Raw genomic sequence first — 16933 nt, 5'->3', positions numbered from 1 at the left:
GGATTATCAAATTATCCGGATTATAAAAATTACCTTAAAAAGGCCATTAAACACTATTTAAGTTCACAAACATTTTAAGATTTTATATTTTCTCTTATACAGTAACGGTTTTAGAGGTTAAATTGATAAAAAAAATCTTTTATGTTTAAACACTGTATTATAATTTGTTATTAGCAACATGTGTACAGTAAAAACATCATTGGAGATTTTTGTAAAATGTGTACTAGGTTTTTGAACTGAAGTAGTGGTTTGTTTTTTAGCAGTTAAGTCATTAATTCATTTTAAAATAATCAGCTGAGTGGGATTGTGTCTCTATCAATGACATCAGTGTCTCCGCTGCTACAAACGCTTCACAATGAGTTGGTCCTGTTTCTTCTGTCTCTTGTTCTGGGTCGTCACTGTCACATTCCATTGTTTCTGTTTCCTCTGAAAGAAGTTGGTAAAATAAACAACCAAAAATAAATTATTTCTTTTCCTGTCTTTACACAGTACTGTATGTATGTTACGTAAAAACGATTATCAATCAGAATCTTGGAAAAAACCATAGTGCAAGGGCAGTTGTGCAAGGGTCCGAATTATCGACGCTCTACTATATTTAAAGGGTTGAAAATCTCAATAATCTCTCAATAAACGTTTATCTCACAGGCAGGCTGCCGAAGAGTCAATATGAATTACTGCCTTTAAAAAATCTAACTCCAAAGTTATAAGAATTCTTCATTCGACCAAGAGGACCTTACGTACCACGTTTCAAGTATTCAACCTTTCTATAAACGGTAATTACACAGATGGACAGACAGAAATACAAACGGACTGACTGCTCTTAGATCGTATAACGAGGAAAATGTACGCAATACAACGTAACGTATGAATAAATATCTTAATAATCACATGTTGGGTCTTTAAGTATAAATTTTATTTTTTACAAATTTATTTAGTTTGCCACTGCCTCGTAGCAATCATGGTCGCTGATACAATCAATGTAAAGATCCAATGCTAAGCCGGAGTGACATGCACCATCTTCGAACTCAGTGTTTCTCCTCAGAAATGAAGCTTCATGCATATTTTTGAGTCTAAAGTACAGATAAACTACGAGGCAGAAATGACATTTTACCACCTTCAAGAGTGATAGGCTTCGTTAGGGCCTGTCGAGTCAATAGGGTTAAATTTTGGTCCGAGAGGAACTAAGTTAAACAAAATATTTAAAATCTTTGTTTTATTAAACGTTTACACACACACACACACACACACACACACACACACACACACACACACACACACACACACACACACACACACACACACACACACACACATATATATATATATATATATATATATATATATATATATGTATTAATGGGCAGACAGATATTTGTACATACACAATCTTAAAAACGTCCTGTCTGGTTTTTCCTAACTGAAATATCTCTTAAATTTCTCGAGTGTTTATATTAGTTTCCATTACTTAATGTAAAATCAAAATATCATTCTCATAACATTGGCTTAAGCTACTGTAAATAAAGTAGGTAAAAATATTGTATGAGGTTAATTTTACGTTAAATCACTTTTGTATAATTTATAATTCCTTTGAAAGGAACGATGTTTAATATATATGTATAAATATCCCTCCTATAAGTTTTAATAATAGTTGGAAACTACTAACAAAACTTAAACATACTTAAGAATTGAGGAATATTACGGAGTTTTTAAAACTTTATATATCTATACGTGTTTAGTATTTCATTTTGATAAATGTCACACACCGATCGCTAATGAGTACTTAAACACCCTAAAACATAACTCAGAGTGTTTCAAGTGAGAGGCTTAAAAGGGTTTTGAAAGATCCACTTTCGTCCAATTGATTTATCGAGAAGCTTCAATGCCGTCTTCGCGCCTTTGCGAAGTATAATATTGTGATATTGCTTGTCTTGCGATATCTCGGCTCTGTGTAATGTAAATAAATCATTGGAATATAATAGCTGGAACATTTCGTCACTTTATAATTACTGGACGATATATTAGAAAATGGGGTTCATACGAGACTAAAAGGTATTAAAAATTCAATAATACCATTAGAAATATATAAGTAATAATACAAACATGATAAATATATTTACAAGTTATACAAAATATTTAAATAAGGCAGTACACGATTTAGTTCCACAAATCAATAGGAAATTTTCAATATAGGTGCGACATGAAGATTTTTGAATGCGTGAAGCAAATAAAACAAATCTTAAATGTTTTAATTAATAAGATGACAATTGTACAGTATCAATTTTGTGATACTGTACAATTGTCATCAAAAAAAGTCAATTGTCAATGTTTTTACAAATAAAAAGTTAAATTCAATAAACATATTAGTATTTAATTTTTAGTTTTGAAAATTTAAATTTGTTTTTTACTATAGCAAAGTGATTCAGTTTAAAAGAAAAATGTTTAGTATATGGTCCAGATTTGAATTTGTATTAAATAAACAATTGAAAATTTTTTCAATGTTTATTCAAGAACGTTTTAAATGTTTTTTTCATTTTCAATATAATTTTGATTCAGTTTTGAGAGATTTTTATTAATTTAGACGGAAATTGTATCACTGTTTCATACACTTTTACTAATATTTAATAATTTGTATTTAATTGTATGAACCTTAATTTGGTTTCAGTACGTTTTACACTATGGTTTTATCATACTTTGTATTAATAAAAAACTTTACTTACATTTATTACCGACTTGATTTTCTATTGACTCGTGAAAATACGTAATATGATTTCTTATATTATATAAATTAAACACAAGTTCAAAGTTCGATCTAAAAACACCACTTTTTCAGCCAACTACTTGCAATCAAGCTTCGTATTGTTCAAAATATATTAATTTTTTAATTTGAACGAAGCTAACGTATAGTTATTAACCTCATAATCTACCATCTGAAAAAACATCTTTTTATAAATGTAATTTAAAGTTAAAGTACAAAATGTTAAGCAGATCAATTTATATACCAGAACATGAACTAGCTATGGAAAATAGTAAATTATAAAATTCTGTACTAAGTGAATTATTTCACCGAGCTATGAATAATTTAGCGTTGACTGAGAAGTGATACAATGATTATATATTATTCAGGCTCTAGAGTACATTAATTAAATATTGATTTCTTGTTTTATCAAGCGATTTCGACCGTGTTGGTTTACATGACCAGATATACTTGTATTTTGCGCTATAATATTTAAGTAAACAGTAATGATCTTAATCCCAATAATATTATATGTTTGAATGTTTGGATATTTGGATGTTTTTAGATTTGTCCTCGAATCACGCTGAAACTGTTATACGGATTGTGTTGAAATTTGGAACAGGTATAGCTCTTCGTATTAAATAACATTTAGAGTGCTTTTTACCACCCATAACACATTCATTTCACAAAATAAAGTAGAATTCAAATAGGAAAATTAGTTTGTTTACATTCGAATGTTATGATAAGAACGAAACGTATTTTTACAGCTGTTGACAGCTATAGTTCGTAAAACTTTCTGAAACATCTGTTTACATTTGAATTTTATCAATAATAAGTAAACAGTGCTTGATCGGTAGTGTAATGCAGATATTAAATATATAATTTTTACTCCAGATTACGCCAGTGACGACTTAAAATCATCTAATGCATTAAATACTGTTATAAAACTAACCTTAATGAACAAAGTTATGAATGTTTTCACATAAATTACTTTAAACTAGTGGGCTTCCTTGACATTATGGTACTAAATTTTAAAAATGCCCTACGGAAAAACAGAGAAATGAATACTAACATACATTAACGATTCATTCTTTCCCTGGCTACAGTGTATAAAACAAGTGTAACGCAAAACTTTAATAACGATAATTTTGGAATGTTCCGTAACCTGAATAAGGATTTCCCCCTTATACCGGAAGTACATAAGAAGTAGGTAGGACTTCCCCCTAGGTCGTAATAGGCTTTTCAGTCCTAGCAAACTCAACTATGTCGACACAATTTTGAACAAAGTAGATTTCCGAGAACTAGATAATCGAACGTATATAAAATTTGATCGAGGCAATATGGAAGGCTAAACTGTGACATAGTAGGTATGTAAATTTAAATGGTCTTAAGTGGGCACTATTTAACCGAAGTAGGCATCTCGGTCCTACGTAAGTATATATACATATTTATTTGTTTATACTATATATATTTCTTCTTCGTCAGAACAACAAGAAAAACTCTACTATAGTACTGGAAATATCTTAGACCTGAAATATATGACAAGGACTGGAAATATAGGGTTTTTGACCAAAGTAAGTTTCAGAGACCTGTGTGATCTGAGATTTGTTTTCTTGACGGGGATGACAATGCAGATTCAGCTGTGACGTTATGTATATAATTAATTAGAACCAGAAATGCTCATACACGTGCCAAAAATGATATAATAATTAAGTTAAACTCTGGTACTATTTACCACGAACTTAAATAATATCTACATGATGTATCTACTTACGTTTTAAAGTTTTTATAGGACTGCCATCATTTTAAATCATAATTGCTTTTACTAGGTAATATAAGGACTGCGGTTCTAAGATTGCGTGCGAAGCCGCGGGTAACAGCTAGTTTTGTAATAAAAATGACTGTTTATATCGTATTATTGTTGTACTCATTTGGTAGTTAAGTTAAGATGTTTCTTTAAACAGGAGTTGTATGGTTAAATTTTCAAAATTTACTTAATTTAGCAAAATACCATCTGGACAACCAAATGAAAGAACATTAAACGTTTAAAACTGGTATAAGACGGAAAACCAGCATTGACCCTGAAAACAGAATTATTAATTTAGATATACACGAAAAGATTAAATTTCTATCCTTCAAAGTAACAAACTTAGACATCAATTTTTCAATCCAAGGAAATTTACATATAATTATTTAAAACATAACACTATCAATATTAATGAAACTAAAGGAAAACTAGATCTCACAATAGTAACTCTAAGACAAAATTAACTTACGTGTAACAACAATTGCTGTATCTAAAGTGAAGAATAACCAATATGATCAATAATATATTAATATTATTGGCTAACTTATTCTTTGGTAACAACTTACAGTAATATTAAGAGATAAAAAGAAACATCTGGCACAAATAGTTTATTATTATACATGTTTAGATGATATTTATAACATTCTAATCTATATTTAACTCTGTAAATTGAAGAAAAGGATGCAAACTAACTTGATTTGACTATAACCAATATCAAAAAAGAGCGAAATTTGACAATTTTTAGAACACCTAGATACACGGATTAGTTGTCCCTTCCTCATCCAATCACCCATGTCACAAAAACAGGCTGCATTTAAAACAATAATGAGTAGATTGCACACGTTTCAAATCAATACTAAATACTTTTATCTAAAATGGAATGATCAATACATTGCCAAAAATATTAGATCAATAGTAGAACATAGCACGTTCAATGTAGGTATGGTAGGAAGGGTGGATTCAATTTTTTTTTTTTTTTTTTTTTAGTTTAGCTCCAGTCACCTTCCTTTTATTGGAGCATCTGGTATCTGACTCTGTCTTAGACTTGACTCTTGGAATCTGGAGTCAACTTCGCCTGACGAGATGAAAGAAAGTCGACAACGAAGAAACTCTAAACGAAAATTTTACATCGTTTAAGCTTTTGAGACACCTATGAATACTTGAAATGATAGTCTCGTTGTCTCATCACGTATACAAATGTGTTATCTACGATATGATAAGCATCAGAAAAACATAACTCTAGATTCCAGGAGTTAAGTGTGAGACAGCGTCAAATATATAAGGATCTGCAATAAAAGGAGGGTGAACTGGAGCTAAACTGAAAATCAATTGAACCAACCATTCCTTCAATAGCTACGTTATGTGTAGAAAACTCGTTTGCTCCACTGTGCTTAGAGATCGTGTCTATCACATCGTAGTATCACTCAATTGAAAACTGATGAGACAATAGAGTACCATTTGACCTATTTATAGGTGTCTCGGTTGTCTAAACAATTTAAATAGTTTGTCTTGAGCTTCTTTGTTGTCGAATTACTTTGGATCTATTCAGATGAACATGACTCCAGATTCCAGGAGATAAGTCTCAGGCAGTGTTAGATACCAGGCGCTGCAGCAATAAAAGGAAGGTGAAGTAGAGCTAAACTCAAAATTCAATGATCAATGTATTATTGTAAAACCTCAAAAAGTAAGAAAGTAAGAACGAAGCGATGGTAACTACATTCAATCATACTATCTCGGTAAAAATTGAAGCAACATGAGAAAATGAATGTTTAAACGAGGATTTAATTTAAACACTTTTAATAACCTTGGCCTTATAATAAAAATTAAAATAATATGAGAAACCAAAACCAAATCCCAGATTTAAAATATTGGAGTATACAAATTAAAAAGCAACGAGTTTCAAAATACTATATTGGAAAATTAGAACTACTATACTATTATACTGATACTATTATTGGAACTAAATATATGTTCATTATCCAGTTATTGTATAATGAACATATAAAAGCAATGAAGTCATAAAGTTAAAAATATATTTCTGATATAAATACACCTGCTATACATGCTCAAAATTAAAAAGTCTTTAAATTTTACACACATGCAAAAAGGTAACCTATTGTAAATTTTAGAAACATTTTAAATTTATAACACTTTCTAAATAATTCCTGGTACATTTAATAAACTGCATTAAATAATTACAAAATTTACAGGTAACTAAAGATGTTACCTTTTAATCTCATTTGTACACACTACAAATAAAAACTGTAACAGTTGTTAAAGGTGATTTATTATTCTTACGTGATATTTTTAAATATTGTAGCAAGAACTTCCATTTGATTTGTTCTTACTAATGAATAGAAAGAATAGAAAATTCTTTATTTTGCTGCAATACAATTTAGTACAATAAATACACATTTACAACTCTACATGAATATGTATTTTACACCCTTAAACATGTACAAAAATAAATAACTATATTATACTTAAAGATAATTTTTAATCGATTCTCAGAGATGCTATTATACATGTTAGACGCACGAAACAACCGAAACATCCCCCGCAAAAAACCATTCCACAATAAAAACGGCATGACATAAATAAAACTATCAACATATCTTACCATCAAGAAACTTTGACTTATTACAAACAGTCCCTCGCAAAGGGCGTCCCAGTCACCCCAAAAATCCAAAATACAATATACTTATATTTAAATTTAAATAATAGTTGTACATTGACTACATTATTTGAACAAACTATGATAAAAAACACTCAAGTTTTCCAACATAACAATTGGTTGTAAATGAATACTCACTATGTTTTCATAACCAAGCAATATAAATAGGTTATCCCCTAGGAAAAATTCCTGTGGTGGGATCGCCAGCACGTTAAAATTATTAAAGATTAAAAAACGGCATGACATAAATAAATAAATATATTATAAAACTATCAAAATAACTAAAGATGTAATATCTGTGCAATAGTAAGTTAAATTAAATATAATCAGAACCACATACAAAATAATATGTTGAGAACCTAACTATTTGCAATTCAAACTGTTAATAATGCAGTTGCAATAGTGTTCTATTGTACAATTTTCAAAACAATATCTAGATTTTCTGTAATAAAAAGCCACTTTCTTAAGTTAGACAAAAATTGATTTATATTAGAAAAAATTTCAAGTTGTTGGATGATTGTATTAAACACTCGGGGTGCAATACTACTGTAAAAATTTTGATACGCTGCTGAATGTGATTTTGGAACATGCATTACTTGACATCGTCTTGTTATGGTTTGTACTACGAGTCATTACGGAGAAAGCTGTACTTCTTACAAAAAATAGTTTTAACACTTTATAAATAAATAGATGCTTTTGTGGAAACAATTTCAAATCAAGAAAAATCGGCCAGGCATGCTCAAGCTTTCCTTTTCCTGCAATCACACGGACAAAGTGTTTTTGTAATATAATAATAGGATAAAGTGTCGATTGGTAGGCTCCGCCCCAGCAAGCAATTCCATACCCCAGCCTGGATCCAATGAGAGCGTGATACTCATTGATCATAACCTTCCTTGGACATAATTGTCGAAGCAAATAAAACTTTCTTAAGCTACTGTACAGTTCCTTTTTCAATTTTAAAATATGTGACTTCCATGTTAGCTTACTGTCGATAATCAGTCCAAAGGTATTTAATACTATTGTTCTGTTCTATAATCATGCAATTGTACTGTTGGTAGGTATTGTTAAAACAATTAAAATCATGGAATTTCAAAGGTGTTTCCCAATTGTACTCTGTCTTTAGACCAAAAATTAAAAACTTTGTTTTTTCACTCAAAATCATGTATTTTTTATCAAACCATAAACGTAATATTTTAAATCATTCTCCATTTCATTTTTCAAGGTGTTTAAACATTTATTTTTATAAATAAAAGCTGTGTCATCGGCAAAGGCGACCCCTGAAGCGCCCATTACACAAGTCATTGATGTAAATCAAAAATAAAACTGGACCCAATACAGAGCCTTGAGGCACACCATGCTTCACCGATCCAGACTGGCTGACAAAATCACCAACTCTAACACTTTGTTCTCTATTAGAGAGGTAGCTTGAAAACTACTTATGTGGTAAGCCTCTGATGCCAGCCAGCCACAGTTTATCGAGTAGTATGCTATGGTCCACTGTATCAAAGGCTTTAGTGATGTCTAAAAACAACGCTGAGGTTTTTTCGCCACTGTTTATTGAGTCAAAGATCTCCTCAGTAAATGATATTAGAGCATCTTCGGTTGAGAGTTTCTCTCGAAATCCAAATTGGTTTTTGCTAAAGAATTTGTTTTTATCTAAGAAACGTATTATCCGTATTTAAACAATTTTTTCAAAGATTTTACTGAAAACCGATAGTAAAGAAATTGGACGGAAACAATCAGGAAGCCTACAATCACCTCGCTTGAAAATAGGTATTACAACAGCTTTCTTAAGACTGGATGGAAATTCGCCACTTTCTATGCTAAAACTAAAAAGATATTCCAATACATGAAGGAAAAAAGGAGCGATTCTCTTCAACAATGTAGAACCTATAGAATCAATGCCAGGAGATTTATTATTTTTTAACTTGTTCATTATGGTCAAAATTTCGTGTTCCGATGTTGGCATCATATAAAAAGATGTCTTAAAATGTATTTTTTGAACAAATGTATTTTTTGAACAAATGTATCTCTATAACATTGCACTTGGTCCACATATAAGTTATCTATTTTTTCCCTAAAATTATCAGCTATATTCAAGAAATGGTGGTTGAATTCATTGGCTATATCATTGATACTAGTAACAATACCCTCTCTTCCAATAACTTCGCTTATTTCACTGTTGAGGCGTTTTTCTCCAATTAGGCTATTTACAACCTTCCACTGTGCTTTAGAATCCTTAGAGAAAACGTCAAACTTAGACTGAAAGAAATTTTCTTTCGCCAATTTTATATCCATATTTAATTTTGCTCTAAACTCATTGTAATAGTTCTTTAGTTTAGTATTAGAAGGACTCTTCATTAATAGTTTGAATATTTTTTTTTTTTTTGGATTCTATTTAATAGATTATCAGTTGTCCAAGGTTTCAATTTATCAAACTTTTTCCTAACACTAATTTGAGTTTGGCAACTTTTTAATGCGGCTTGTAAAGCTTTAAAAAAAGATTCAAAAGCAAGTGATGCAGATTTCTGTGAAAAAACTTCACTCCAGTCTGTTAACTCCAGCATTCTCTCCAATTTTTTAAAATCAAGTTTATTAATTGAAATTTCATCATTACATGTTACACTATCAGGGAATTTAATTGAAAAAACTACCGTTGAATGATCAGTTATATTGTAACGAAAAACATGCGAAGTAAATTCGTATTTAGTAGGCCTAACTTTTCCATTAGAAAAACGAACAAAAACATGGTCAATACAAGTCGCTGAATTTCCAACAATTCTAGTAGGTTCATTAATTAAACTATACAATCCTTTACTAGCCAACATACTTAAATAGTGGTCGGATTCATTACTTTGATTTAAAATGTCATAATTCATGTCACCTACTACAACAATATTCTTTCCGTTAAACTCATCCAACAAAACACTCAGCTGTTGCGTGAAATCCGCTCGCCTACTAGTGTGCAGACGATACACGGCTATCACGGTAAAGTTCTCTAGGCCGTTGACCTTGACATTGAAAATCAATACATCAGCTGATTTGATATCTTCTCTCTCTGTCACACTGGAACAATAACATGAGTCGCGTACGAATACTGCAATGCCTCCCGCTCTATAACTTTCATTACATTTGCTAAACGAATTACAGCCATTAATTTTGTAATGGTCCATTTCACACTTATTTATCCAGATTTCAGTCATCACAATTAAATCAGGAAATATTTTAGACGAATCTAAATCAGTTACGAGCAAGTCAAAATTTTTCCTCATACTTCTTATATTTTGGTTTAGAATTTTAATTATGTTCGCATCTGTCATCACCGATATTTACAGGACATAAATCAATTAATGAATACATAATATTGAAAACACAAAACAAATAAACGTATAAACCAAGTGATCATTATAATACTAAAGTATATATTTATAGAAAACATTAATAAATGAAAGCCTAGTATAAATGCATAAAGGCTGGAATGAGGTGACTTACAATTTGGCTAAGTCGTCTAAGCTGTTGATAACTTTCACTTTTTCTCCGTCCGCTTTTCTCATCAGGATCTTCCCACCTCTTATCCAGAGGTAGGTGTAGAGTTTTTCTTTTTTCTTTTCACGGGCGGCGTTCAGAAGTCGACGTCTTCCAGGGCTCAAACTCTCATTGATGTAGATGGGCGAGGCAGGTGTTGAAGTCAGGCCAATGTGGTGGGTCGAGAAGTTCCGTTTCACCCGTCGTCTCTGCAACACAGCTTCAGAGTCCATGCGAGATGTCATCTTCACTATGATGCCGGGTGGTCTTCCAGACTCCTCCTTCACGCGCAGCCTATGACAGGCACTGACCATTGAGTCCTCAATGGTTATGTCCAAAGCCCTCCCTACAGATTTCACTACTTCCAGAACTTGCTCTCCAGGCTGGACAGGCACACCGTAGATTTCAATAGTCTCTCTTCTAGAGTACTGTTCTACATCGTCCATCCTACACTCTAGCGAGGCTACCTTTTTTTTAAGTTCCAGATTCTCTGTTCTAAGAGTATTGACCAGCTCAACTAAACTCGCAACCTCTTCACTTTGCTTACTAACAAGGTTCTTAGTATCTTTGAGCTCTTCAAAACAAAGTTCAATAGACTTATTTAAATTAGTCTCTGTATTATTTATGTCTTTTCTAAGGTCAAGCACAAGATTGAAGATGTCATCATAGGTGACTGATGACTCAGGCCTAGACTCAAGAACCATACTTTTTCTACGTTCCTGAGAACATGTCTCACATCTCCAGATCAGTTCATTATCTTTACAATACTGAGTGTCTTCTGGAGTCATATTGATACATTTAGCATGAAAAGGCCGTTTAAAATCGTTACAATTCATCTTGGCTTTTACAGCTGTTTTAGTAAACAATTTTAAACACTTACCACAGTCCTCCATGATCAATAATTTCACAACACTTTGTTTGATTATAGTACCGTTGGAGTTAATAATATGGTTGAAAATTAACAATAATGATAATTAAATCACACATGAATGCACAGTAAACGTATTGTACTTGCATACGCCAGACATTTGAGGTTATGTCTGGCGCAAGTGTAGCACACGTCCGCTCTCTGCCGCATCGCAAGCTGAACTGAATGTCAATATAACATTCGCTTTCATTGCTACCACTATGAAATATTTTATTATGAAGTTGTAAATTTGAGTATGGATTAAAATATATGTATTAATATTTATTTCAAACTTTAGCAAACATGTACAAGACAATTGGTTAAATACTTTTAATAACATGGAATAAGTATTATTAGCATGAAGACGAAAAATGTTGTATTGTTAATGAAAATACTTACAGACATCCATAAGTCATAATTAGGAATGATGGAAACATATGGTACACACTGACAGCATTTGTCCTTGATTGAATTAAACTTGTATTCGTCTAAAAGTCCCAAACAACCAAAAATATTATGCTTAAGGCTGGTAAATGTGTATTACGCAATCACACTGAAGTCAGAAGACACATTTTAAAGAATTTTAGCTTACACATTATTTATATATAAAATGATAGGGAAGTAGTAATATTTCATTTCCAATTATTACAGAAAATGATGTAATATAAAAAAAAACTACAACTTAACTAAAAAAACCAGATAAATACAAGCGGGATATTAAATGTTTACTGCTTGGGAGACAAAAGCCCAGCCACATCCTCTCTACTCCTGGAGCAGGGCGGCTGTGTTAAAACTGTACTTAGTACAAATCATGCCAGTAAAGAGAGGAGCTGAGGGCGGAAATAGGGCCGGGACTATTAAATGTTTAATGCTTGGGTGACGAAGCCCCAGCCACATCCTCTCTACTCCTGGAGCAGGGCGGCTGTGTTAAAACTGTACTTAGTACAAATCATGCCAGTAAAGAGAGGAGCTGAGGGCGGAATAGGGCCGGGACTATTAAATGTTTTATGCTTGGGTGACGAAGCCCCAGCCACATCCTCTCTACTCCTGGAGCAGGGCGGCTGTGTTAAAACTGTACTTAGTACAAATCATGCCAGTAAAGAGAGGAGCTGAGGGCGGAATAGGGCCGGGACTATTAAATGTTTTATGCTTGGGTGACGAAGCCCCAGCCACATCCTCTCTACTCCTGGAGCAGGGCGGCTGTGTTAAAACTGTACTTAGTACAAATCATGCCAGTAAAGAGAGGAGCTGAGGGCGGAATAGGGCCGGGACTATTAAATGTTTTATGCTTGGGTGACGAAACCCCAGCCACATCCTCTCTACTCCTGGAGCAGGGCGGCTGTGTTAAAACTGTTCTTAGATCATGCCAGTAAAGAGAGGAGCTGAGGGCGGAAATAGGGCCGGGATTATTAAATGTTTACTGTTACGGTTCAAAAGCCAAGCTATATCCTACGTATCCTAGAGAGGAAATAGCATTGATGGAACTGTCCTTAGCACAAATCGTAACGAGATAAGTTGAGGATGGAAATAGAACCTAGAAGTATTAGTATTTGTCTTTGTAATTAAACCTTACCCTCACAATAATAATTTTTTATTATATTAAACAATGGAATAAATATATTAAAAACTTATTCTTAATATTGATTTATAAATTAAACATGATGAGTTTAAAATATGTATTCACTCTGTTTAGTTCTTGATGGATAAAAATGGAAGAATTTATCCTGTTACAATTTTCTAGGAAATGTAATTGAACACTTTAGTGATTGTTACAACTTTTTCGATTTCTCTGAAATGGAATATTGAGGGGGTATGTCATTAAGTGACACCTCATTTGAAAGATTATGATAAAAGAAAAATATGAAGAGTTTAAATTAGAGCTTTCTATCTCAAGCCAGTGCAAAATAGCAGCTCATTGAAATTAATTAATTTGAAAGAAAGTATGGAAGGATCCTGTTATACCTTTAATGGAAACATATCTAAAAATAAAACTCAAGTCAACTCTCTACGAAACTAAAGCGGCCATTTCCCCAAAATACTTTTTTTTGGAAATGCAAAAATTAGCAATATTTACTAACCTGTATTTTATATCAGATGTTTAAACTACTGTCCCGGGAGAGTTTAAAAATGTCCAGTTGCAGAAACTTAAAACGGCACGCTGTAAGGATTTTTTTTAATTTCTGCTACTATTCTGTCCCTACAGTCATTAATGCACTGGGATTTCGTTTTATAAACTTTGATTTTTATATAATCCCACAAAAATTAGTCAAATGAAGATAGATCTGGAGATCTCGGTGGCCGCTTCATACTTCCTCTTCCACCTATCCAGCTGCTTTGGAAAAATATTGTTCAAGGCTGGAATCAAACTTCATTACAGTTGTTGGTTGCTACTTGGATAACCAGCTGTTTTTATGTTTCCTGGTATACCTCAGCATTAAGGTTTCCAAAATAGAAAAGGCCCACAAAACTGATCCCTCTAATTGCCAAACCAATCGTTTAATTTTTCAGGTAGCTGGTATGTTGCTCTCTCATCCAAAGGGTTAACATCAGCACACAAAGAGCATTGTATCTATAACTTTACCGTTTAAATCAAAGTTGTTTAATCATCTGAGATAGCGATTTCTTTAAATCTAATTGTATAAAATCAAAGTTTTGCGTAATTATTTCATAACATTCTACTTGATGAACACAATCGTCCTTAGCTCATGAACTACACGAACTTTATACGCTTTCTAACAACTGTGTAAAACTTTTCAAACCGATGATGTATACCTAATAATCAAGAAATATTTCTTAGTGAGGCATGAGGGCAACAGACTGTAAAACATCAAGTGACAATGCTTCGTTGGTAGCCGATTTTGGTCGTCCAGGTTTGGTGCGATCTTTAAAGCTGCATGTTTCCTGGGAACTGGATTGTTTTCTGAACTCGTAACTTAGGTACAGGGTTTCGATTGGGATAATTATTACTAAATAAATTTCTTACTTCATCATAACATCAAACCCGGACTAGGTAGCCTTGCTATCATCAGGATAATACAGTGTCACATGAAGCACACAGTCAAAGGCCTATGAAAGTTGAAGAATTATAACGAATGTTGGTTATCTGTTGACACAGCTCTCTACCACTATGATGGAACTACTTATGCGGTACATCTCGGACACCGATTGTTCATAACTGATGCAACAGTGTCACACGAAACACAGTCAAAGACCTTTGAAAGGTATAGAAATATAATAAGTGTTGTTTAACGGTTCACACAGCTCTCTACCACTATGAAGGAACCATTTATGCGGCACATCTCGGACACCGATTGTTCATAACTGATGCAACAGTGTCACATGAAACACACAGTCAAAGACCTTTGAAAGGTATAGAAATATAATGAGTGTTGGTTATCGGTTCACACAGCTCTCTACCACTATGAACGAACCATTTATGCGGCACATCTCGGACACCGATTGTTCATAACTGATGCAACAGTGTCACATGAAACACACAGTCAAAGACCTTTGAAAGGTATAGAAATATAATGAGTGTTGGTTATCGGTTCACAAAGCTCTCTACCACTATGAAGGAACCATTTATGCGGCACATCTCGGACACCGATTGTTCATAACTGATGCAACAGTGTCACATGAAACACACAGTCAAAGACCTTTGAAAGGTATAGAAATATAATGAGTGTTGGTTATCGGTTCACACAGCTCTCTACCACTATGAACGAACCATTTATGCGGCACATCTCGGACACCGATTGTTCATAACTGATGCAACAGTGTCACATGAAACACACAGTCAAAGACCTTTGAAAGGTATAGAAATATAATGAGTGTTGGTTATCGGTTCACAAAGCTCTCTACCACTATGAAGGAACCATTTATGCGGCACATCTCGGACACCGATTGTTCATAACTGGGTGCAACAGTTTCACGTGAAGCACACAGTCAAACACCTTTGAAAGGTATAGAAATATAATGAGTGTTGTTTATCGGTTCACACAGCTCTCTACCACTATGAAGGAACCATTTATGCGGCACATCTCGGACACCGATTGTTCATAACTGGGTGCAACAGTTTCACGTGAAGCACACAGTCAAACACCTTTGAAAGGTCTATGCCTTTATGATGGAAACATTTATGCAGAACACCTTGACCACCAATTGTTCATAACTGGTAATAACAATCACTAACAATGTCTATGCGTTTTTTAACAGCATCAACCGTCTATTTATGTTTGTCAAGGAAATACGTTAACCATTTAATATATTTCAAAGTTACATTTAAGTTCTTTTAAATATATAAAATTGGCTTTTGTATTAGGTGAGATTTATTTTAGGTACATAATCAACTAAAAACTTACATAGTTGTTGATAGTAAAAGTTACCACCTCACTATAGAAGTAAAACTTTTGAGGTAAAATAGAAGAGTAAAATTAATGTGTACAACTTAATTATAGATTATTTTTATGAATATTCAATTAATTTATATCTTGAAAGCCTAAGGAAAGAAAGATCTTAACGATCACTATCACTTTACCTTTAGTAGCAGCCTTTTTTGAATAAGGGAAAATAGTGAATTTGGTATTTAAGTTACCCCTTAACTTAAACATTACTGTTAATACTTTCCAAGATTTACACTTATCGAATTAAAGCCTGTATCAGGTAATCCTATCTTAGCCCATCGTTTTATTATTGCACATATACATAGGAGTGCATCCTAATTTTGACCTAATAGCTGATTAGCTAATAGCATTCTCACAGTTAGTTTTAAAATTAAGAAACCAGAAGTCACAGATGCATGGGGACGACACTGTAAACTTCTAGAGTCTTTTCAAGGGTTTTTAAACACCTAAAGATAGAAAATATATTAATTTGAATTCTAAAGATGTATTTTGGATCAGCAAACTGACCAAAAACGACTCTGCAACAAATATTATTTTGGTGATACAGTTCACATATGAATTTTCAAAATACCAATCTATCACAATTTAATAGTAGAAACTATTAGTATTTAGGATATTTTCTGTTGTAAATACGAACTATATAGTAAAGAACGGTCTACCACGTGACGCCTCAAGATGCTTCTTCAGCAAGTGTCAGGGACAGATTCTCGTATTTACCAGAAACAGGTTAAGGGAATTCTGTACTTCAACAGAGTTTACGAAAATAGATGGGTTTATTTTCGTATCAAGGCATAGAATTTTACTGCCCTGTATAATTTTAAAGATTTAAACCTATACCATTAACTTATAAGACTATATAAATGTCATTGTTGTCTAAAGAAGA

The 16933-nt window shown here is 32.8% G+C and overlaps 1 protein-coding gene across 1 annotated transcript; it reads right to left on the bottom strand.

The window, feature by feature from the left end:
* Positions 1-339: 339 nt before the first annotated feature.
* LOC124366618 lies at positions 340-11528 on the bottom strand. The gene is made up of 3 exons (XM_046823214.1): positions 10708-11528; positions 10104-10281; positions 340-426 (listed from the first exon to the last, which is right to left on the bottom strand). The coding sequence occupies exons 1-3, from the start codon at positions 11526-11528 to the stop codon at positions 340-342; spliced, it is 1086 nt and encodes a 361-aa protein (XP_046679170.1).
* Between the last annotated feature and the right edge of the window lie 5405 nt (positions 11529-16933).

Source organism: Homalodisca vitripennis, chromosome 7, assembly GCF_021130785.1.
Source record: "Homalodisca vitripennis isolate AUS2020 chromosome 7, UT_GWSS_2.1, whole genome shotgun sequence".
In the NCBI taxonomy this organism is placed as follows: Eukaryota; Metazoa; Arthropoda; class Insecta; order Hemiptera; family Cicadellidae; genus Homalodisca; species Homalodisca vitripennis.
Note: the sequence above shows the minus strand (reverse complement) of the source record. Positions and strands in the feature narration are given on the sequence as shown.